General features: G+C 39.8%; 1 protein-coding gene across 1 annotated transcript in view; it reads right to left on the reverse strand.

Annotated features, from left to right (window-relative positions):
* LOC126088272 (nexilin-like) overlaps positions 1 to 18,372 on the reverse strand; it is a 152,567-nt gene extending 134,195 nt beyond the window's left edge. Inside the window, exons 1-3 of the mRNA XM_049906402.1 lie at positions 18,283 to 18,372; positions 16,693 to 16,776; positions 16,007 to 16,090 (exon numbers count right to left, since the gene is read on the reverse strand). Coding sequence (XP_049762359.1) covers positions 16,007 to 16,090; positions 16,693 to 16,776; positions 18,283 to 18,372 — 258 coding nt within the window. The remainder of the gene's footprint in view (positions 1 to 16,006; positions 16,091 to 16,692; positions 16,777 to 18,282) is intronic.
* Between the last annotated feature and the right edge of the window lie 5,725 nt (positions 18,373 to 24,097).

The following is a 24,097-nucleotide window of genomic DNA, read 5'->3' on the forward strand; positions in this document are numbered from 1 at the left end:
GAACAATGTAATTGGGCTAAGTGTTTTTGGTTTGATAAAGCAGTTCCTGAAACATTATTCCTATCTAGGACATACATCTTGAATCTTTTAACTATATAAGAAGTAGTGATAGCTGCAGTTTTCGCAGCATCCGATTTTATCAACACATGTGATTAGTAAAAATACGTATCGCTTTTGCTCTGTCGTTATGAAGCCAGATTTTACAATAATCAGTAAGCATAAAGCTGTATTTAAGATAGCAGAAGTCAATACCCTCTCCTGTGATCTGCTGTACTGTAATTGTAATACACCCCACGTCTACCAGAATCCATGTGCTTCGGTGCATATAAGAGGTGATTTTGATCGATAGTGTTTTACTGATAAGTCTCTCTGGGTATATTTGGAAGACGAGTAAGAAATGATCCTGCAAATACTTTTGAGATACTTTTGTCAGTGAGAGTGAATCTAAAATTCACGCGTGGTAGGATAAGAAAATAAATATTCTTGTACAAAATCTTTATTAATTATTACATACACTTACATAAGAAATGTGAAAACAACTGGACACGAAAGGGCAATACGGGATTTCTGCTTTAACTGTAAATTCTGATGGAATGTGGTCAAACACTGGTGTACATGCAGCAAATGATGGAATAGACGGTGTCTCTACATTAGAGGATATACGAGAGATTTGTTTATAAAATTTCCTTCCCAGATGAATTTGATTAAAGGAAGGTTCGTTATATTCTATAAACATGAAGTGGGCTGGACATTGTGCATTTTATTATTCCAGAAGTATTAAGACGAAAGCACCATAAACTGCAACTGTTTCCAAAAATAATTTTATTTTGCCGGTCTTAAGAAAAAGAAGAAAGATAACGAATAGACTTAACCCTTTCACTATTAAAGTCCAGTTAATGATAAAACTGAAAATGGAAGAGATCGACATAAGAAAACAAAAGCGAAATCATTTCCCATGAAGGAAAACTATAAATTGCTACTCGAAAAAGGAAGACTTATCTCTGCATATTAATCTAATTTATTAGACACAGTTCTTGCGTCTTCGTCACTCAGTCCGTTGGCAGTTGATGGTTGTAGTGCTGACACATTATCTGCGTATCCAGTTATGCTGGCAACTGATGTGATATATATATATACGGATCATATCAACCCATATCACATCAACAACAGCCTGAAGATGGCACATTGAGCACTGAAACTGGTTGTAACAAACTAAAATAAATTCATAAGGACGGCAGCAGGTGTTTTATTTTGTTACAATAATAAACGGCCATCGTCCCAAAGACCTCCTGCCAATAGGACGGACATACAAAAACAACATTCCGTATGTCGTCAGCCATTTGTCTACATCCTGTAATCGTGCATCTATTATGTATATTCGCGTCCGTTGGACACATTTTACTTTAAACTCGCTTGCCCGGTGTCGCCGGATAAATACGATACTACAGTGCCTGTGTTATTCCGAATTGCAGTGTAAAATTTCTTCTGACATGCATGCATGTCCTAAGGAACAGGCACTTCTACGACTACAGCAGTTATGGAATACAAGAAATTTATTCACAGTTGCGATATGGACAACCAGTAACTGCATAATAGATTGACGACAATGGAAATCTCTGCCCGACCGGAACTCAAACCCGGATTTCCAGTTTATCGCGAGAGGTCGCCTTATCATTTGGCTATCCTAGCAGGAATCATGGCCAGGCCCGAACTACGATGTATCGCCAACCACATGTCTAAATCCTGTACCCAGACGTCTACTACGTACGAGGATCATTCATTAATTAATGAATCATATTGGTCTGGGGAAAAACTATTAGTAGGCAAGTTTGATACTTTCGTGGCTATAAGTTGGTATCACTAGGATGAGTCCTGATCAGCTGATGTATCAACATTGTTTTGTTTGTAACATCAAGAATACATTTCAAGATGGCGAGTCCGCTTGAAACGTCCACATTAGTTTAACATCGTTCTGTTATTCATTTTTTACTTGCTGAATTGTGGAAAGCAGTGAATATATACTGTAGAATGTCTTAAGTTTATGATGAAAGTTGTATAAATCGCGCAAATTTTTACAAGTGGCTAGAGCAGTTCAAAAATGGTCGGGACTCAGTGACTGACAAACACCGTTCTGGCCGACCAGTTGCAGTTTCCATTCACTCACTAGAAAGTAGAATTGATGGCATTATTCGTGCCGACCGCCGAGTGACTGTGGAAATGATAGTTGATAAGGTTCAAGTCAGTACTGATACAGTTCATAACATTATCTGTAACAAGCTGAAGTACCGAAAAACATGTGCAAGATGGGACACAAAGGACTTCACGTGGCTACACTAGGAAACAAGGTTGAGAGTGTGCACAGAGCTAAAGTAACGTTATGAAATAGAAGGTGAGCACTTCTTCATCAACATTTCAAGTTGTGATAACACTTGGGTTCACTATTATGAGCCAGAATCAAAAAGACAAAGCATGGAGTGGGAGCACAGCAACTCACTTGTCAAGAAGAAATTCAAATCAAAGTATCTGCAGGAAAAGTCGCGGATCTGAGAGGAAAGGTGTGATTCTCCAGCAAGACAAAGCAAGTCCTCATATTGCTTATCAAACCCGTGAAACCATCGACAAATTGGGCTGGGAAGTACTGCCTTATCCCCCTTACAGTCCTCATTTAGCACCTAGTGATTTCCATTTGGTTAGTGCACTGAAGGAGACATTACGTGGGAAGAGGTTCCAGGACAACAAGGACGTGAAAAATTTTGGTGGAAATTGGTTCAAACAACAAGGCAAACAGTTCTTTGCAGGCGGGATTAAAAAGCTTGTAGCCCGTTGGAATAAGTGCATAAATGTTCAAGGGGATTATGTTGAAATCTAGAAAAAGTATTGTTGTCTCTTTAATTATTGAATGACCCTCGAATATTCCCATACAGAGGAGACATTTTCCTCGAAAGTCAGTTGTTCGGTGCCGGCGGATAAATACGTTATTGCAGTACCTGTGTGACAAGCATGCAATCATGTCCGAAGATACACGAACTACGGCGACTACAGCCGTTGTGAAATACGTGAAATGTATTTACAGTGTATTCCCAGCAACAAGTGGGTTCAATGGCTTCCTGAAACGTCAAGATGTATTCATATCAAATACTCGTTTCACTATTCAAACTTTATACTGATTTCCTGTCAGGAAGCCATGATCGCTAACATCGGATCAGCATTACGACCTACTATAGTACCTGTTGTTAATAAGCTCCTGATTCGGCTACAAAGCTAGTGGCAATAGAAATAAACGATGTAGATTCATGGCACAGACAACGATAGTCACGAGATGTCATTTACTTGCGTAGCACTGAGACCACGTCATCCCACCATTTGACAGCATTTCATAAACCACGAAATAGTCAGCGCAATTTCAGGGAAACATTTACTTCTACTTAAGCTACATTATGTTGTGTGGCAGAGTGTGCTTATGGTATATACATAACTTTTTAGTTGTGATCAATTCGAGAGGCTTCTCTAAGAGAAAATAATATGACGCCCGGCTCTTATTGGAAGTACATACTCTAAAGTTTTAACAGTGAACCTCTTCACGATGCACAACACCCCTCTTGTACCGCCTTCCAGTGAAGTTTGAAGGGTATTTCGGTAACGCTGCCGCTAACCAACGACCCCATGATGAAACGCGTCGCTCTTCGTCGCATCATCTGTGCTTCTTCTAATAATCCTACCTGATAATGGTCCCACTGATGAACAATACTCAAGAAATGCCAAATGAGTGTTTTGAAAACAACTTCTCTTGTGGATGAGGTAACTCTCTTCAGATTGTTCCAGGATATCTTAGATACTCCTCTGCTTCTCTATGACAAGTTTTTAGTTGGCATTGCCTCTTTAATCCATGTATGATAGCTATTCTGGGGTATTTTCCGGTTGTTATTGTATCCAATGTTATATCACAAAACTCGTCACCTATGCACGTGCAGTACATTACATTTATTTATGCGCAGTGTCAACTAGGCCAATCGTGAACTGTTTGCACGTCTTCCTGCATTTCGATACGGTTGTCTGATGCTACCTTTCTGTAGACAACAGCATCGTCTGAGAACAGCCCCGTGAAGCTTACGACGTTATCCGTTACGTCATTTACATACAGAGTATTGCAAACATTAATAGCCATGTAGAGCCCTCCCCTGGGCTACATGTATCGATTTTTCCTCTTGAGTTACACCTCTTATTTCTGTTTGCTAGAATGTCCTGAAATCAGCCATACGGTCTGCTACTCTGTATGCTTGTACCAGTGCGGTTCGAGCAGATTTTTCTTGGGATTCCCTGGAAGGTGGTCTACGAAATTTCAAATGACGAACGTACATGGTTTAATAACAATAAAAAATAAATACTCTACGGAAATACAATTACCTTACGATGGATATTTGTACGAATAATCCATTCTCCGCTCATTGAGATCAGAGATTCTGTGACTGAAGCATTCATTTAATTCACTGAATTCTACAACGCTGCTTACAATGTCCTTCTCGATTGAGAGCGCTGGAAAAAGTCTGCTGACTCATAGCACGTCGCAGAAAACATCAGGTTAGAGAAAGATCGGTCTGCGTCGGAATATGTCGCCTGTATGGTAAGTCATTTTCAGGAGATTTGTTGTTTGACTATAATGTTTCTTCAAATTATTTTAGAATAGGAGTTGCAGAAAATTCTAAACTCATTCCTCGTGTTATATATCTGAACTTCTGTTAATTTATTGCCTTCAAGCATGGGATTTATTTTGCAAGAAGCCTGTAGCAATGTTTGCTTAAAATGGCCTGCATACAACACACGTTTCGCGGAATTAAATAAATTTGCAGCAACGAGATAAGACGTAAATTCAAAGCTGTCAGCAACTTGGGCGACAATTTTATCTCATACTTCTTTAAAACAACCGTTTTTTTTAATTATTCGCAAGATGCAGCAGCCCTATGCACGTGGAAATCATGTCAGATATGTTAGCTGTAATATATTTTTGCAGTGTTCTACCCCTTGTTGTACACACAGTGGGTCAACTACTCATTTTTGTTACTGGCTGTACAATGCAGGAATGTCGGCACAGTGTGTTTGTAAATACAGACAACCAAAATTGAAATGCTGTGTGCCTTCATTTCAGACGGTGCACTGTTGCTTAAATAATTGTAATGATTGGTCGAGATAGAATACCAGGCATTCTACAAGTCACAATGCACCTTGTGTAGGAAACATGGCAGACTTTCCTGCACAGTATGTCAATTACACACTGTGAATAACATGGCTAAAACTAAGAATCTCACTAAGGTCAAGGAAATATCTTCTAACGTCCCTATTCTGACTCTCTGCACACGTTAAAATCAGATCCTGCGTTTGGGCATAAAAATGAACTACTTAGGCATGTTCAAAATGTTCATTCAGAAGAGACCGTGCACCTGAAAGACGACCATTCATGACACCTGTGCAACAGTATCTCTGAGAAATAACTATACTTTGATCTCTCCAAGCAATTATTCTAAGTTTTTGGACCCTGTTGACGAGGTGTCAGGAATGTCAAAGATTTCCCATTACACGAAGCATATCTGACTATTATGAAAAACAGTGAAAGTGTTGAAATGTCTTTGTCTTATCTGCGCTAACTTGTATAGAATCAGTGACAGCAATTTTCTTTTTTGCTCTGTAAACCTCCATCATACAAGAAAGAATAAAATTTTGAACATGTTTGCAGGTGCTTTTGAGAGCAGCAGTCTTCCAAAGATGATCGTTAAATATAGTATCAGATCCGGCAGTGAAACCTAAATGAAATCTAGAAGACGTTGGGAAATTCCTGGATTTGATGAGTTGCTGCACCCATGATTCCCACGAAGTGCAAGCTCACAAACACCACAAACTACAACAGATCACACAGGTTTAGAGAGTGTGTAACGATATTGGCGAATCTGATCATTGTGTCTAGAACCTGTGTATCGGGAGAATGACTCATGCGTGCACAGTGACAGATGGTCTGAAGCGGGTTCAGTCGAGTACGTAGTTCTAATTTTCATCCAACAGAGAACAGCAGTGCACAGAGACATTCAAGAAACAGGTCAAGAGCATGTTTTTGCGAATTGTTCTGTTGATTTCTTGAAGGCTTTTTGGTTCTTTGTCTCTGTACAGTTTTGTATATTTTTTTAGTAGTGTGAATAATGTGTGAATGTGGTCTAAAGTAAATGTGTTGATCTTTGTTCTACTAATGAACCTTGTACGACGGGGAAATTTGTTACGTGACTAATTCGAGTGCAAATGAAAATAGTTAATAACGTAAAGTATAAACAAAATATCAGAATGCTAAATATTTATTACGGGAAAAAGTACAATTCGAAAGCATGTTATTTTTCGACTGGTTCGTCATGAAAAGCGTGTGCTAACAAGGGATAATAATGTTTATCGATTGGCCTTAAAGAAAATTGCCCAATCAGAACTTAGAACTACTTAAACCTAACTAATATACGGACATCGCACACATCCATGCCTTACGCAGGATTCGAACGTGCGACCATAGCGGTCGCGCGGTTCCAGCCTGACGTGGCTAGAACCGCTCGGCTACAGAGACCGGCGCGTCTTTTCTCCTGGAGACAGAGAAAGCTTACAGCAGTCTAGAATAGTCGGAGCCCAACCATTCAATGGTAAGGTCGCGTGTAGTATGAGCTCCGAAGGAAGTTATAATTTGCAGGTTTTAGTTATGCTACATCCCTCAAAAATGCTTTAAAGTGAAGGCAATGTGTTTTTTTAGAAAGTACGATTTTTTAAGCTATTTTGTGAATGAGAAAAGACAGCAATTCGGCGTGGCATATTGAGCAGATCGGTGACTAAAAACTTGAGTGCATTAGACACCCAAAACTTAATAGCATGGATAACATTTTTATTTAAGAACAATCAGTGCTTAGTAGCTGTTCAGATTTCGGGAAATACGTTACCATAATCTTTCTAACACGAAAGAAGGGGTTTCTGTATGACTGTTAAGATTAGCATGGGCTTTTAAGTGAACATGTACAATATCAAGATTAAGAATATACCAAAGTTTTGCCAGTACTTCCACATTTCACTCAAAATTAGGACCTTTCCCCGATTCTTGGAATAGTTACGTTGTATGCAGCCTGGTGCGAATTGAAACCGGTACGTTTCTGCTCGACTTTTGTACCGGCGATCTGCTGCAGCGAGTTCACTGGTAGTTGCAGATAAAGGACGGAAGGAGCCGCGCTGTCGCAGTGTTTTCCCATTGGCTGCCTACAAGCTCTATCCAAATGTTGCGCAAAACCCCTTTCCCTAAAATATTTTGATCTGGACAAATTCGTCTTTTTTATTGTCTACTGTGATAAATGCCTGAAATCATCTACGCCTCGTAGCCTCCGAATCGTTTCGCACCCAGCATTTTATTTTGCAAACAACAAACACGAGAAACAATAAAATTTGTTTGTTGTATCACAACCAAATATCCAATTTACTTTCTCGTAACTGTCCAGTCTAAAAATCCTTGTAATTTTATTTTTATTGTTAGTTTTCTTGACTAAGTCGATTTTCGGCGCCCGTCTCCGTAAGTCCTTGATATACAACTTATATTCAAGAAACTGGAAAAACAACTCTGTACCCTAAATCTCTGCACTTGAAAATTATACATATTTATTTATTATTGTAGACGCTGTACGTCTGAGAACGTTCAAACCTACTACTGCACATCGAATCTTCCTGCGTGACAAACAGTAAAACCTGGTCGCAGTACTGATATATTAACTGTAGCATACACAGAAATTTCCTACCTGTCGCAGCTGACTTGAATCCTATTGTTATTTCAGTTTCAGAACTATCATCTTCCACAGTGTTCAGGACAAAACAGGTATCATAAGTTACAGAATAGTGCAGACATGAATTACATTCAAAATCTGCAATTTATGTGACACATTGGTCAATGACTGGGGCGAAAGAGGAACCACTCTTCGGCGAGGTTCTGCGGATCGAGGGCCCTGGTGCATACATGTCAGAGCGTTGCTCCAGTGCTGAGGACAGGAGACACCTGCTGCCCACGATCCCTTATCCATCCCTTGCAGACGAACTCAGCGGCTGGAATGTGGTCTTCGGTGGTGCAGAATCGCATTTTGCGCATGCGCTGAACCGAGAACCTGAGAGCTGACCATTAGTTTCAAGCAACAGTGTGGACGTCGTCAGAGAGGTTCATTATATAACCAGGTACTTATCTTTCATAGAGGCAGCAGAGTGGATGATTTTAAATTTAAAATATTTATGCACTGTAAAATTCTGTCGGGTGAAGATTTCTGTGGGATACACTGCTCCGCTTGCCACAGGACGAAACGCCGCTTGCTCGTACTTTGTCCACTTTACGAGAGTGCGACAGGGCGAAGTGAAGCAAAACAGCATTAACCTGGGTCTCATTCTTTTATGCTCTAGATCTTGTTGACGATGATGTTGAACTGAATGTCGCTGGATGTCTGTTTGTGGAATCTGTAGTGATTTTAACAGAAAATCTTCCTCGATTTCGAAGAAGGTCGTAATGCGTGATCATCAAACATGTTCCACATTTCCAGAAACGAACTGAGTCAGTAATGTAGGCCAATAACTATATGTGTTTCGTTGAAAACGCGGTTCACCTTCCTTTTTTTCCAGCCGCTTAGTGCCTTTCGTTTGCCACCTAACTACGAGAAGGTGCTGTTAAAAGAGGAGCTATGACCAGTACTTCATTCTTCGGCTGAGTGTATTCCTGTGTGTGATTTCTGTTTTAGAAGTACTAGAAATTTGTATACAGTAAAGGTAGTCCATGGCTTACCAAATGTAAATTCCCATCGCTCTGCACCATGGTAAGGAATTGGTGCGATTGAAAGTGGGCATTTATGTTAGACTGGAAAAGATAATTTGGGCTATCGCTTCTTGGATTATTCACTTGTTAGTAGGTTGGCAACACCAGGAATCGTTCCACAAACAGCAAAATTTAGCACAAAAGCAACAAAATTCAGAGATTACCGCTGTGCGATGAATAGAGAAACGAGATTATCCGTGTAGAGCCTTCAGACAACATGTAACCATAGCGATAACTATGAGAACAACAAAACTGCGTAAGTCTCAGCGGGACACATATTCCTTAAAAGATGTCTCCCGTATTACAAGCATGGAGATGTCTACGGCCAACAGGATGAAACGGAAAAGTGTATCAAGTGCACATACTGGTGGTTGTTTCAGTAGACAACATTCTGTCGGCACGAGACAATCATCGCCAGTCATTTCAGTGCTGAGCTGCACTATTATGGCGTTAATTTAACAAGTAAAACAAACTGACTTGGGAAAGACAGGCGATATGACAAAACAATCATTGGTTCGACCTGACACTTCGATATCGGAGTAATCAATCGAGCTATGAACGCAAGTGATGTGCTTGCTACCGTATTTCGTTAACTTTCGTGACATTGGCTACCTGTATTGGTATTACTTTATAACTTTCTGCACTGATATTGCCGTTTGGTCTTTTGTATTGGTGTCTGGCTTTTCAGTTAATTTATATATATGGTGTGATGTCTTCGATACCAGCTGAATTTCTCTAATTTGATGCTTTATTTTTGCATTTTCGATGCCAACCTCTGCATACTACTCTTCATGGTATTCGTCTGGTTGTTATGTTTTGAATACTTCAGTAGTCTTGGGATTCTATGGTTTTTACTGGAGACTATAATTCCCCAAATTGCCAAAGATTCCCCGTAATGCTCAATATTTATTATTCAGAATTTTTATGTTTCTGAATTTGATTTTTATACCTTAGTTTTTTGGCATCTGGTGATTATGACGTCTTGATAGCCATTTTTAAATCAAAATTGTGTTGCATTTTGAGGCTTGTGATGATGTTATTTATCAAAGTGGACGGGTGTTATCGAAGGCTGTTAATCAGTTTAGTAAAGACGTAATGCGTTCTCACGTCGCAGGATGGCAATTACTGGACGGGAGGGGTAAATGTATCGGTTGAAACGCTCGAGCGATGTGCTGTGGTGCTGTAACGACATAACAGCACACAGTTTTCGCCCAGATCCAAGCAATGCTGTTGGATAGTAGTAGGCAAGCTTCAGTGCTCTACATTCTGTAATTTCCTGCAAGCGATATTATCTAGTGCGCTACTGCCATGGCTCACATGTTGATTAGTTTGATTCTGTTTAGAGCGAAGATAACAGAATATCTTGTAACAGTGAATCCAGTCGGAGGTGTCCTACAGATGAGCAACATGAAGCCAGAGCATTGTCGACTTGGACTATTCTTACCTGGGCTGAGTTACTTACGGGAGAGTGTACTGCGGAAAGTCATTTAGACTTCTGATTGGAACTTTGTGGATTGTCATCGTTAGACGTGTATGGAGCTCTTTTAAAAACGATCACTGTTGATTTCCCGTTTTAATTATACTGTACAACATGCACGAAACCAGTACGATCAGGAAAAACACATAGTTCGTTAGATGTCAACTGACGATACAACAGAGTATTATTTTGATCCCTTGCTGGGTTAAAGAATATACGTTAGTAGTCACTGCTACAGAAAGATATTTATGTAGAATTACTGTTGACGATTATTTTTATTTTTGCCGTGAGACGTGTTATGTGATTGTTGTGATTTTTACAAAATGCAGTAGCTATATATTCACCGTTTGGATTAGGAGGCAAAATTTTCCTTGTGAGACGCTCACAATTTTGTGAGAGGTACCTACAGGGTATCGGACTATTGCAGAGGAGGAGTGCTCAAAGCTGCAACTGATTTGGAAATTATTGTATACTTCGAAGTACTTTGACACTCGACAGCAACACGTCTCAACAGCCTGTTTATTGCGAAGGAAACAGAAACTTTCTGCTGGAAAAGGAGTTGTATATGACATAGTTAACGAAGCACAACTTACTATGCGTGCAATGTGTTGTTAAGTAAGAGTGCAATAGTGCTGTTTGCAGAGGACCTTTTCAGATTCTAGTGAAAGTATAGAAATAAATGTAGCCATCCTGAAACTATGACTGTATCTGAGCTCATAAATCAGACGAAGAAAAGTTCTGAAGCAGTACTGGAGTGTTTTCATATAACAAGTTCTGACAGCTGCCCTCTAACAACCTTGTGTCGAATTCACCTGTAACACCGCAAAAGGGTGAAGAATCGTTATATGAATAACTACACCAGCAACAGAGATGTTCAAAAAACTTTCACGAATTAGTAATTACATTCAGAAGATTTATCGATTTGCCCCTTGCCGTATTCCCCAATTATGTGTGAACCATGACTTTGGTTTTATTTCAGATACATCACTGCACAGTCAAATGGCCATAGTAACACTCTTATAGAAATTAAACTTTCGCTTAAGTTTTGTTCAGATTTCATTTTTATTTCGGTTCATTATCCTTCAGTTAAAGTAAATCAACTTCACAAATTTAACGAACTTTTACATCTTCGGAATATGAGATACCTATGTTCGTCCATCCATTGAACAAATCAGACGTCCAGTACCTTTAAACTCTATGTCTTCATGTGCTGTGTTATATTAACGTCACTACTTTCCACTTTTGATGTAACACATCAGAGTCCTACCGATAGATTAGTCTCTTCCCAGGTAATGTTTGCAAACAGGGGGGATCGGTGAAGATTTAATCCTAGCGGACCTGAATATCATTTAGCCCAAACATGTTTCTAGTGGGACTTATTAAATTTTAAGAGTGTCGAATGAAGAATAAGCTAAAATGCATCGGCTTATTTGTTGTGGTGGTATTATATTTAGAAAATACGTTAAATGGTACATACCTAGCAATCTACTGAACGACATCACAAGAATAAATCAATTTAGGAACTGTGTACCTAACTTTTTCGTAACTATGTGGAAGAGACTTATTGAAATGTACAAGTCATGATGCTGTTCAATGTAAAATAAAAGTGTGAGGAGTAGGAGGCGAAGTTTGTTTGTATTCAGCAGTAGAAGGTTTTGCTATCGCGTTATTCTGAAAAAAGATATTCCGGCGGGGCCGACCTTAAGCCCACTTTACTATTCTATTATCATACTGCTTAACACCTGCCACATTTTAGGAAGAAAAATTTTTTGTTTAACATACATTTATTCCATATCTAAAAACTGAAGTACCTTATAATTTTACGTTATATCGCCTTATCCTAGTTTTTTCTGTTGTAGGTCGGGAGTTATTACCCGCCATTTCGATTTTTTGTGTATTCCTTCGATTGTTAACAGCTACCATGAACTAAATTGTCTTCGTCTACGTGATTACTCTGCTATTCACTGCCTGGCAGGGGGTTCAACTTTTCGCACCATACAGATATCTTATCTAAATCATTTTGCAATTCATTTTGGTCATCTGCTGACTTTACAAGTCGGTAAATGACGTTATCATCTGTGAAAAATCATCATAGCGATAAGAAGATATTCCGTCCTTTACTACTGAATTTACGTGTGTTTTCCAAACTGTTTCGCCTAATCGTGCTAGCCACATCAGAGGTCTATAATATACAATATATTTGTAACCAGTTTTTATCTATACAATAAAGGAAGATCTAAGCTGCAACTGACGAAAAATGGTGCAAATATTAACATTTTGCTTTTGCGTTATTATTTCACACAAAAGTCCTTAGAGAGGTGTAAAAGAAGTTACTTATCATTGTTATCTAACGAAATATTTTTAAATTACCCAAATATTCTTAAACATTTTCATTACTTTATTTTTGGGACATAACAGCCGAGTCATATTCTTCAGGTTGAAGTTACCTGTACAATCATGAACATTGCAGAAAGCTCCAGTCTGTGACAAAATCCTTACGTCTAGGTGATCCAGATGTATAAACTGCACATATATCTCACGTCGTACCCCCATAAATGTTCCAAACGACTCTTCTTTGCTTTTGGTGAGGTAAATAAAAAATGAAACAAAAACGTTCCTTCTGCAACAGCATTTTCCTCTGTGACATTAGTCCTGAAAGTAAAATTTAACGTCATAACAAATCAAGTCACCCTTAAGGCTGAGCATTATGGTCGCACTATTCATTCCTTTGTTTACTCGTTTGAGGTTACATCCACATGCTAGACAATTGTTATTTTGCCACTGCAGTTCAGTGAATTGCAGCATCAGTTTGATTGCATTAAGTGTGCTTTGATTTATGTGTCCCACTTGCAAAGACACTCGTCACGCTTCCGTTATGACCAGGAACTGAGTGTGTTTACATACCTACTACTTCATACCCACAGACACTGATCAGGCAGAATGTTATGGCCACCGACCCACTGTCGATATAAACTGGTCCAGGCGATAGCAGCGTCGCATGGCGAGGAATGACTGCTAGTCAGACAAACTCACGGTGCATCTAGTATCGGTGAGCGTGCCGTCCGCGTGTAGAATGGGGGAGACCTGCGATATGTCTCAATTTGACCGAGGACTGACTGTGTTGGCCCGGAGGCTTGGCACGGGAATTTACGGGAATTAAGCGACTTGTGTGTGCAGATGTGGTACCAACTCCCTACAGAGACCTACCAACGCCTCACTGCATCCCTGCAACGACACGTCGCCCTTGATACCCGTGTCAGAGGTGGACATACCGGCTATTAGGTAGATGGTCGTAATGTTCTGGCTGATCAGTCTAGTTTTCTACGTACAAGTATAGACAGTAGTTAATGAGTGAACAATGTATGCTGAGGGCGTCAAATGTTGATTACGTTTTAGTTCCTGCGTGTGTAGGGCCATATTACATGTGGCTCACTGAGTTGAACAGTAAATATCGGTATTATGGGGACTACTTTGTTATCCTTAGAGCAGACTTTTGTAGTCACTCTAGTCTTTCGAGTGTTATAATTAGTGTCAATGATTTTCCTGTTAAGCTTCATACGCATATTTTCAAAGAGAAGTCCTGTGGATTCCAAATTTTTCCATTCCAGTGTCATTGTCACAACAGCTTTTTTTTTACTATTATTTCTTATATTCATTTTGTAACTCTAATAAAAATAACAAGTAGGGATTATGCACTTATAACTTCCGCTTTTATCGACGGAGAGGTAATGGCAGACAGGACTCGCATCGGAGAGAAAATCGAATGAGTTTTATTCCTAAGGAACCATTACTGCGTTTGCCCTAATCTACTAAGACAAGCAATCGACCCCTAGAACTTGCTGGTCGAAAGAGAACTTCAACCACCGTCATGCGAGTCCCCTGCATTACCACAACGCCGCCTGTTGCAAACGAAAGAAATAACGAGACGTTTTATATCATTAATCCAAAGATTTATTGGATTGGTAACTGTGGTTTCAGGTGGTATTGGCCGCGATATCGCGGTCGCACATTTTAGCAGCCAGACGGTCTTCTCCAGACGTCGCGTTGGTGGCCACGCGTGAACACATCCAGCGTCTGGCATGGCGGCTCTCAAGAGCTGCGCGGTGTGAAGTACAGACCTCCAAGGTGAGCGCGGAGGACACCGGAGTGATCTGCCGACAAATATAAATTTCCAAATTATAAACGCCGCCCTATTATGGTGAGTTGATACATCTGTAAAGGAAAGTGCTAAATTATCGTAGAACCCCATGCTAATAAATGGTCGTTTCCTGTATCCATAGAAGGAGTGTTTCTATCGCCCAAACTCATGAGCCCTAGAATACTATTTATCGCAAATATGAAAACTACCGACAGAGAATCTATGCCTAATTACTCCTCCCGGAGTGTGATCTATTGTGGTGAAACGGTCTACAAAATTATTGCATCATGATGGTAGATAGCTGTTACAAGTATCATAATATTTAAGAGTTAGTGGATACATCACGCAAACTGATGTATTATCCTCACCTGAACTATATTCATTAAGGAATGGAGAGAATTGTGACTGTTGGCAAATGCATCCATACCAAAATAGTAGAGTTTCTTAAAACAAGTTGTGTAAATGTTCAGTTCAAATTCGTAGAGCTTCATGGATAACTATGTGACAGAAAAATAAACGATCATGCAGCATAAGAAATGGGATTAAAATATGAAGAATAATCGTGGGACGCTGAAAGTGAAACTGTGCTAAAAATATGATAACTGTGTTATGGGCGGGAGGGGACATAGGAGAACGTTTACTGAATGGCTGTCCGTCATCTGAAAGTGTAGGCAACGGTATTGTATGTACCATTGATTCTTCAGTTTAAGTATATCCTACCAACACTAGAGCGAAAAGATATGTATGCCGCGAAAGGATTTTGTATCTGATCAGATTTCACAGTTGGTATAAAAGAACAGCAGACTATGGGTACCGAGGAACCAAAATCTGTTGTCCTTTACACAGATCGAAGTACCACTCACCGTAACAGCACCGCTTTAATCCTCCTCCTGCAGCCGTCTCTGCAGCAACTCCACGAAAAAGGCGTCCAGTGTGAACTGACGCTCCTGTTGGAAAAGATCTTATTACTTTCATGTTATGTAACATGTGAAGTGATTCAGAATTTGTGCTAGTTCCTCTCATATAAAAGTATAATGAATTGTAACATTTACCACAAATTAGCATGGTTCAGGTATCAAAATTAAGAATATAGTAATTCAATTTAGTATCCAACTAACACAATTCGTTTCAAAACTCAGATATTATTAATACTGACAAACAACTAATATCCCATTATCTTTATTAATTTTCTGTGTACGACTGGTTAATGGTGTGCTTCTGAGGTTATTCCGTGTTGTTGTTCCTGCTTTATGGTCAAAATTTCAACAAATGACCGAGCCATCTTCTTCATATCGTGAGACGTTTCCTGACTGATTCGAGTCAAGCAGAGCGTACATTACCGCAAAGTTCGCAGCACATGAAGTTGATGGCTGGGACGTCCGTTGAAGTGCACAAAATGAACACAACAATTCTGCCTAACACCCGGAAGCAGACCAGTAACTAGTACCATCTTCGAGAGTAAGTTATCATGTAGTGAGAAAACGAAAAATTCGCTTTCAAACCAAATGCTACTATTCCCTATACTGTTCGAATTTATACTAACCGGAGCAGGACGGACTTCTTTCTCTTCCTGCAGCCGCTTCTGCAGCACCTCCTCAAAAAAGGCGTCCAAAGTGAACTGACGCTCCTGTTGGAAAAGAACTTATTAGTTTTATGTTATCCAACATGTGCAGTAGTCCAAAATTAATGCTATTTTCTATCATATAAAAAGTGTTACCATGTGTTACATTTATCAGAAATTTACAAGTTTACAGGTATAGGTACTTAATATCTAGTAACTCAACTTAGTATCCAAGAAACACAAATCGTGTGATGTCTCAGCAACAATTAATACTAACAAATATCTAATATCCGATTATCTTTAACATTTTTCTGGGCATTACTGGTTAATGATGTGATTCTAAGGTTATGCCGTGTTGTTGTTCATGCTTTATGGTCAACATTTCAGCATTTGACCGACCCACCTTCTTCAGGTCGTGTGACGTTCAATGAGTGGTTTGAGTCCAAGCAGCGAGTACACATTACTGCAAAATTCGCAGCACATGAAGTTGATCGCTGGGACGTCCGTCGAAATAATGTCCACAAAATGAACACAACAATTCGGCCTAACACCCGCAAGCACACCAGTAACTAGTATCATATTCAATAGTTACCATGTAGTGAGAAAACGAAAAATTCACTTTGAAATCAAATGCTACTACTCCTTCTACTGTTGTAATTTACACTCACCGAAACAGAAAGGACTTCTTTCTCTTCCTGCAGCCGCTTCTGCAGTATCTCCTCAAAAAACGAGTCCAGGGTGAACTGACGCTCCTGTAAGGAAAAGAACTTATTAGTTTGATCAGTCGTAGAGCATGTTTGGTAATTCATAGATAGCGCTGGTTCTTTACATATACATGTGTTACAAATTCTTACATTTATTTCGAATTTTTGGCCTAGAGACAGTGATAGTGAGTATTCCCTGACTATTTGTAGTATCAGCTAGAATTCTGTTCTTCCGACATTTACTACCATTATCCTACGTATTGTGAGTTAAACTGGAATGACAGAGGCCTAAAATGTAACTTCTTGAGCCGCGGTCTTATTATTACGAGCTACTCCTTGTTCTTCCTCTGTAAAGAAAAGTAAGTGGGACTGTAACAAGTTTTGCTAACAGTTCCTGTTTCTCTGTTCTCTGACTACACTGTACATTTCCTTTGGTCAGTCTCATATTAAACACGGTCAGCAGGTAACTGGTTGGGCAACCAGATGGTCTGCAATGTCGTCTTCAATCAGTCGATTGCGTTGGCAGCATATTAAGTGGAGCTCTGCCCCTAGAATATTTTTCACCATACTTTTTTACAACTTGAGAGGGATGTTACGATTCTCAAGCCTCTCACATAGTTATTTTTTCTGTGTTAACAAATACCGCACCCAATTTCCCGGAATGATAAATGGTTAGAGTCAACATTATCTTACCTAATGGGACAAGTCCGGATATATTGTGGTAATAACACGGAGGAGAGGAGCTAGGGCCAGTGTGATCTGGGGAAAAGAGCAAGCAGATAATGTAGCCAAGAAGGCCAGCAGGGAACACAGCGAGACACAGTATGAGGCTCCCCTGCAGGTCAGAGAATATACGACTTTGACATGCTGAAGTCACCCTGTCTCCCATCCGAATAGGACCCAATTCTAATGGCTTCATACTCATGTTAAACGACCATTAGCTCTATGACGCATGTGGTATTAGAATTCTTATAGCCCATATTTTACGGCACTTTATCTTTGATGCGAACGCAAAAGTAAATTTAAGAGGACTCCAGCTCTTTGATTTACTTGAAGTAGAGACGACTATTGCAAATTTTAAACATTTTATGTAGCTCAAGTTATACGGTGAAGACTTTTATGAGCTCCAGAGATCAACAAATTCATCCATTCATCAGTGACATTCGTTGCTGCCGGTATTATATATCTCATCACGATGCGGAAGAGCAGTATGCTAACCACATGCTCCTCCATACGGTGATGTCTATCGGCTGACGATGACGAGGCGGTCGATCGTTACCTTTGGAACTTCAGATGAGTGATTGGACGGAGTTAGGTAGTTAGCTAGTATTTTATATAATCGTCACAATCATCACTCGGGCAGGGATGCCTATCTAAGACGTGTTATTTACAATGACGTGTCACATGGGATGTTTATAGCGAACCAAATATTCATTTATAGTAAATCGTGACAGTTTGCAATATCTACTGTTCATGTTATGTACAATCAGGTAGCTCTCAGACTTTACTGCTTTGCATATTACGTCACCAGTGATGAAACGTGACGTGGCTCACCTGTACAGTACCCCGGACAGCGACCAAGTTCTCCAGTCGCAAACCCTCTTCTTTCTCCCCTCCCAAACACCGGGAGAAAAACTTCTTCATGCGTCGGAACATTGCTGTAACGATAACAAACAGCACGTTAGACATGACCAGACCGTGTCTACGAGTAAGTTTTGCAGCAGTCTCTCACAACTCGATCGCAAGAAAATCCTGGGACCGTGCCGATATGTCTGTAACCGTAGATTTTGTAATAGAAGCAGCTGCTTGTATCAAAAACGACATGTACAGTCGATATAATTGATTGAGCTTATACATTTGTTGCTATTCGAGAATTAGTTATCATAATTCTGTGTTAGTAATTCGTAGTAGATGAATCAAAATAATAAGTTCTTCAAAAGTCGAGCAATAGCGTGTCATAAGTTGTACATTTACTCTGAAGACAATAAATTTGTTTTGATAGCAACTATCTGAAGGCTTCACTACTAGACTGAACTTAATTCACAAGTCATTACTATACTACATTAGTTTCAGATATACACCTTGTTCGGTTATTACAACATCAGATTTTGTCAGCTATTACAGCATGATATGCGAAATATCTTCCCCCGGGGCTGGAACAAAAATTTGTTTTGTATGTATGTTGGTGGTGGGTTGAAGTTACTAATTAATAAACTACGCTACAATCTAATGGCTTAAATCAAACATCCTTCCGTGGTATATGACGAGAATACGATTTTTACGGCTATCCATATTGCCGAGTCAATGTATTCTCTCAAGGATGCACTGTTCCTTCTTTGTGTCAGTCATGAAAAGCCCTAAATCTAAACTACACTTCATCATCATATAAGCTAAACAGTAACATGCACGACGTAATAGCTGTGTTTGTGATTGAAATTTACCCAGCGGTTTCTACATGAAGAAAACACAATAATAGCTCATAAAGAGCTAATAGGTTTAACATTCGACAGTGCTCCAAGTTATTAATTGCACTTCCTTAAGTGACAGGATAGCATAATATTTTTCCTACACTGCCATGTCAACTCAGTATGACCCTACACACTGGAGCTTGTTTACGACTTTTCTTTTTCACCGACGGCAGAAAATAACAGCACGAACCAACGATAAGAAATACCGCCCTTATGTGTAATCGAAAAGGAGAAAGATCGATGACACCATTCTCATTGCGAAACTAAACTATAAATTTGAGAATATATCATTCCAGCACTTGAACGTTGACAAAAACTCAGTGAGGATATCTGTCTCTACAAGTCAAGCATCATCGGAAGTTTCTGAAGTTGCATTACGTATTGAAACAATGTACTGGAATGTAAATCGAAGAGTGTTTTCACATGCAGTCCCATTACTAGTAACATGATGCGAAGCCACATCACACTACAGTTTTCTGGTACATCTCCACTAAATACATAGTCATGTAAAAGCTTATTCGATGTTCTAAATGCAGATGTATACTGAAAATAAGTAGGTGACAGATAAAGCAACTTTAATGAATGTTAACTGTATTGTGCAATGGACAGCTACAACGGTACGTTTCCTTAGAGACCATAGTTTGGTGGGGTTTCGGGTTCCGCTGGATAGGTCAGGAGTCCACTACACACAGCAGGCGGCTACACGGGTAGCAGGGGTTGTGTGGCGTCGACTGGGGTTTTTTTTAAGTTAGATGGCCCCGGGCAAGTACAGAGAGGGCAACAGCCTCAAAGGGTGCGGGGCAAAGTCAGGACATGCGGGGACCAAGCAGCAATCAGTATCGTAATTGTAAACTGTCTAAACTGTCGAAGCTGCGTTGGTAAATTACCGGAACTTCAAGCGCTGATAGAATGCACCGAAGCTGGAATCGTTATAGATACGGAAAGCTGGCTGAAGCCAGAGATAAATTCTGCCGAAATTTTTACAAAGGCACAGACGGTGTTTAGAAAGGATAGATTGCATGCAACCGGTGGTGGCTTGTTTGTCACTGTTAGTAGTAGCTTATCCTGTAGTGAAGTAGAAGTGGTTAGTTCCTGTGAATTATTATGGGTGGAGGTTACACTCAACAACCGAGCTAGGTTAATAATTGGCTCCTTTTACCGACCTCCCGACTCAGCAGCATTAGTGGCAGAACAACTGAGAGAAAATCTGGAATACATTTCACATAAATTTTCTAAGCATGTTATAGTCTTAGGTGGAGATTTCAATTTACCAGATATAGACTGGGACACTCAGATGTTCAGGATGGGTGGTAGGGACAGAGCATCGAGTAACATTATACTGAGTGCACTATCCGAAAATTAGCTCGAGCAATTAAAAAGAGAACCGACTCTTGGAGATAACATCTTGGACCTATTGATAACAAACAGACCCGAACTTTTCGACTCTGTTAGCGCAGAACGGGGAATCAGTGTTCATAAGGCCGTTGCAGCATCCCTGAATGTGGAAGTAAATAGCAATATAAAAAAGGGAGGAAGGTCTATCTGTTTAGCGAGAGTAATAGAAGGCAGATTTCAGACTACCTAACAGATAAAACCAAAATTTCTGTTCCGACACTGACAATTGTGAGTGTTTATGGAAAAAGTTCAATACAATCGTAAAATGCGTTTAAGACAGATACGTGCCAAGTAAAACTGTGAGGAACGGGAAAAACCCACCGTGATTCAACAACAAAGATAGGAAACTGCGAAAGCAAAGAGAGATTCACTGCAAGTTTCAACGCAGCCAAAACCTCTCAGACAAACAGAAGCTAAACGATGTCAAAGTTAGCGTAACGAGGGCTATGCGTGAAGCGTTCAATGAATTCGAAAGTAAAATTCTATGTACCGACTTGACAGAAATTCCTGGGAAGTTCTGGTCTTACGTTAAATCAATAAGTGGTCCGAATCCAGACACTCTGGGAGGAGAATGGCATTGAAACAGAGGATGACACGCTTAAAGCTGAAATACTAAACACCTTTTTCCAAAGCTGTTTCACAGAGGAAGACCGCAGTGCAGTTCCTTCACTAAATCCTCGCACAATCGAAAAAATGGCTGACATCGAAATAAGTGTCCAAGGAATAGAAAAGCAACTGAAATCACTCAACAGAGGAAAATCCACTGGACCTGACGGGATACCAATTCGATTCTACACAGGGTACGCGAAAGAACTTGCCCCCCTTCTAATAGCCGTGTACCGCAAGTCTCTAGAGAAATGAAAGTTTCCAAATGATTGGAAAGGAGACACAGGTAGTCCCAGTTTTCAAGAGGGTCGTCGAGCAGATGCGCAAAAACTATAGACCTAGATCTCTGACATCGATCTGTTGTCGAATTTTAGAACATGTTTTTTGCTCGCGTATCATGTCATTTCTGGAAACTCAGAATCTACTCTGTAGGAATCAACATGGATTCCGGAAACAGCGATCGTGTGAGACCCAACTCGCATTATTTGTTCATGAGAGCCAGAAAATATTAGATGCAGGCTCCCAGGTAGATGCAATTTTCCTTGACTTCCGGAAGGCGTTCGATACAGTTACGCAATGTCACCTGATAAACAAAGTAAGAGCCTACGGAATATCAGACCAGCTGTGTAGCTGGATTGAAGAGTTTTTAGCAAACAGAACTCAGCATGTTGTTCTCAATGGAGAGACGTCTACAGACGTTATAGTAACCTCTGGCGTGCCACAGGGGAGTGTTATGGGACCATTGCTTTTCATAAAATATATAAATGACCTAGTAGATAGTGTCGGAAGTTCCATGCGGCATTTCGCGGATGATGCTGTAGTATACAGAGAAGTTGTAGCATTAGAAAGTTGTAGCGAAATGCAGGAAGATCTGCAACGGATAGGCACTTGGTGCATTGAGTGGCAACTGACCCTTAACGTAGACAAATGTAAGGTATTGCGAATACATAGAAAGGAGGGTCCGTTATTGTATGATTATATGATAGGTGAACAAACACTGGTAGCAGTTACTTTTGTAAAATATCTAGGAGTACGCGTGCGTAACGATTTGAATTGGAATGATCATATAAAATTAATTGTTGGTAAGGCGGGTACCAGGTTGAGATTCATTGGGAGTGTCTTTAGAAAATGTAGTCCATCAACAAAGGAGGTGGCTTCCAAGACACTCGTTCGACCTATACTTGAGTATTGCTCATCAGTGTGGGATCCCTACCAGATCGGGCTCACAGAGGAGATAGAGAAGATCCAAAGAACAGCGGCGCGTTTCGTCACAGGGTTGTTTGTTAAGCGTGACAGCGTTACGGAGATGTTTAGCAAACTCACGTGGCAGACTCTGCAAGAGAGGCGCTCTGCATCGCGGTGTAGCTTGATTGCCAGGTTTCGAGAGAGTGCGTTTCTGGATGAAGTATCGAATATATTGTTTCCCCCTACTTATACCTCCCGAGGAGATCACGAATGTAAAATTAGAGAGATTCGAGCTCGCACAGAGGTTTTCCGGCAGTCGTTCTTCCCGCGAATCCTACGCGACTGGAACAGGAAAGGGAGGTAATGACAGTGGCACGTAAAGTGCCCTCCGCCACACACCGTTGGGTGGCTTGCGGAGTATAAATGTAGATGTAGATGTAGATGTAGATCGAATCTGATCTAGAATCAGACCATAACCGCTTCCGAAAACCGGCTCAGCTATGTTTTCCCGTAATTGCAATAGCAGTTATCAACCGTGGATCCCTCTACCATTGGTATTATCTCTATATACATTACATTGGCAAAAAAAGTCTATGAAGTTAAATGGACATAATGGACATGACAAGTTAATATCAATGACGGACCACTGTACATCCGAAACTGCTTTTACTATTACGCAAGATAACAGCTGAGATCGTTTTTGGACTTGGTGGCGGTCTGATCCTCGACCGAAATCGATTTTCTCTAATAAAATAAACCGTTGTAGATGTGATTGCTTAATGCAGTTCTTTAAAAGAGCATATAAAATGAAAGTAACGGGACTGCTGCAGGAATGAGAGAGTACTGGGCAGTAACAAACAAAAAAGGAAAAGTTAATAAAGCTAAATCAATGTTATAAAAAAATCGAATAATATCTTACACAAATTTCTCTAGAATGTACTCGACGAAAACGCAAAATTGAAATCCAATAATTCACTTAATCTACACATATGAAATGAAGACAGGGATACCAGTCAGACATCCACATAATAACAACATAATAGAAAAATAACACACACAAACTCTTCCAGAATGAACAACCCTAAATCTATATAGCCCTAACAAAGACAGCAAAACCAGACCCATACCCGCATAACGACATAGTAGATAAATAACACACTGGAACTATTCCATAATAAACCTAAAAATTATAAACCCCAAAAAAAGAAAAAAAGAAAAGACGCTCACGAAAACCCCACATAACAACGACTTAAACGAAAAATAGCACAAAAAAATTCCTGCAGAATAAACAGAACGAAAATAAATTCAAAAATTTGCTATCAGACTTCAAACGAACATTAACAGGTCAAAAAATACCATAGCACGAAAAGAATTACACACCGAAAGCGCGAATCACTGGTAACAACAATATGAAACCCCCACTTCACTCACAAAAATGTATCTTTTGCTCTTAAAGTACTACCTATCCTTACGCTCAGGGATCATGTGAAATACAGAAAGAAACTGTTAAATATTTGTCAGAAAAAAAGAAACAAAAATCGCTACAAGTTTCTCCATCGATAATATAACCTATGGCGTCCAGTTACCCCCATCCCCCCAACATACAACACCATCGTATATCACGAGATATTTTGAATAAACAGCATATTTTACAAACTTTGTAAATTACAGCAGTAGCTAACACAAACATAGATAGTATTTAATAACAGACCAAT

The sequence above is a fragment of the Schistocerca cancellata genome, chromosome 6, assembly GCF_023864275.1.
Source record: "Schistocerca cancellata isolate TAMUIC-IGC-003103 chromosome 6, iqSchCanc2.1, whole genome shotgun sequence".
Lineage (NCBI taxonomy): Eukaryota > Metazoa > Arthropoda > Insecta > Orthoptera > Acrididae > Schistocerca > Schistocerca cancellata.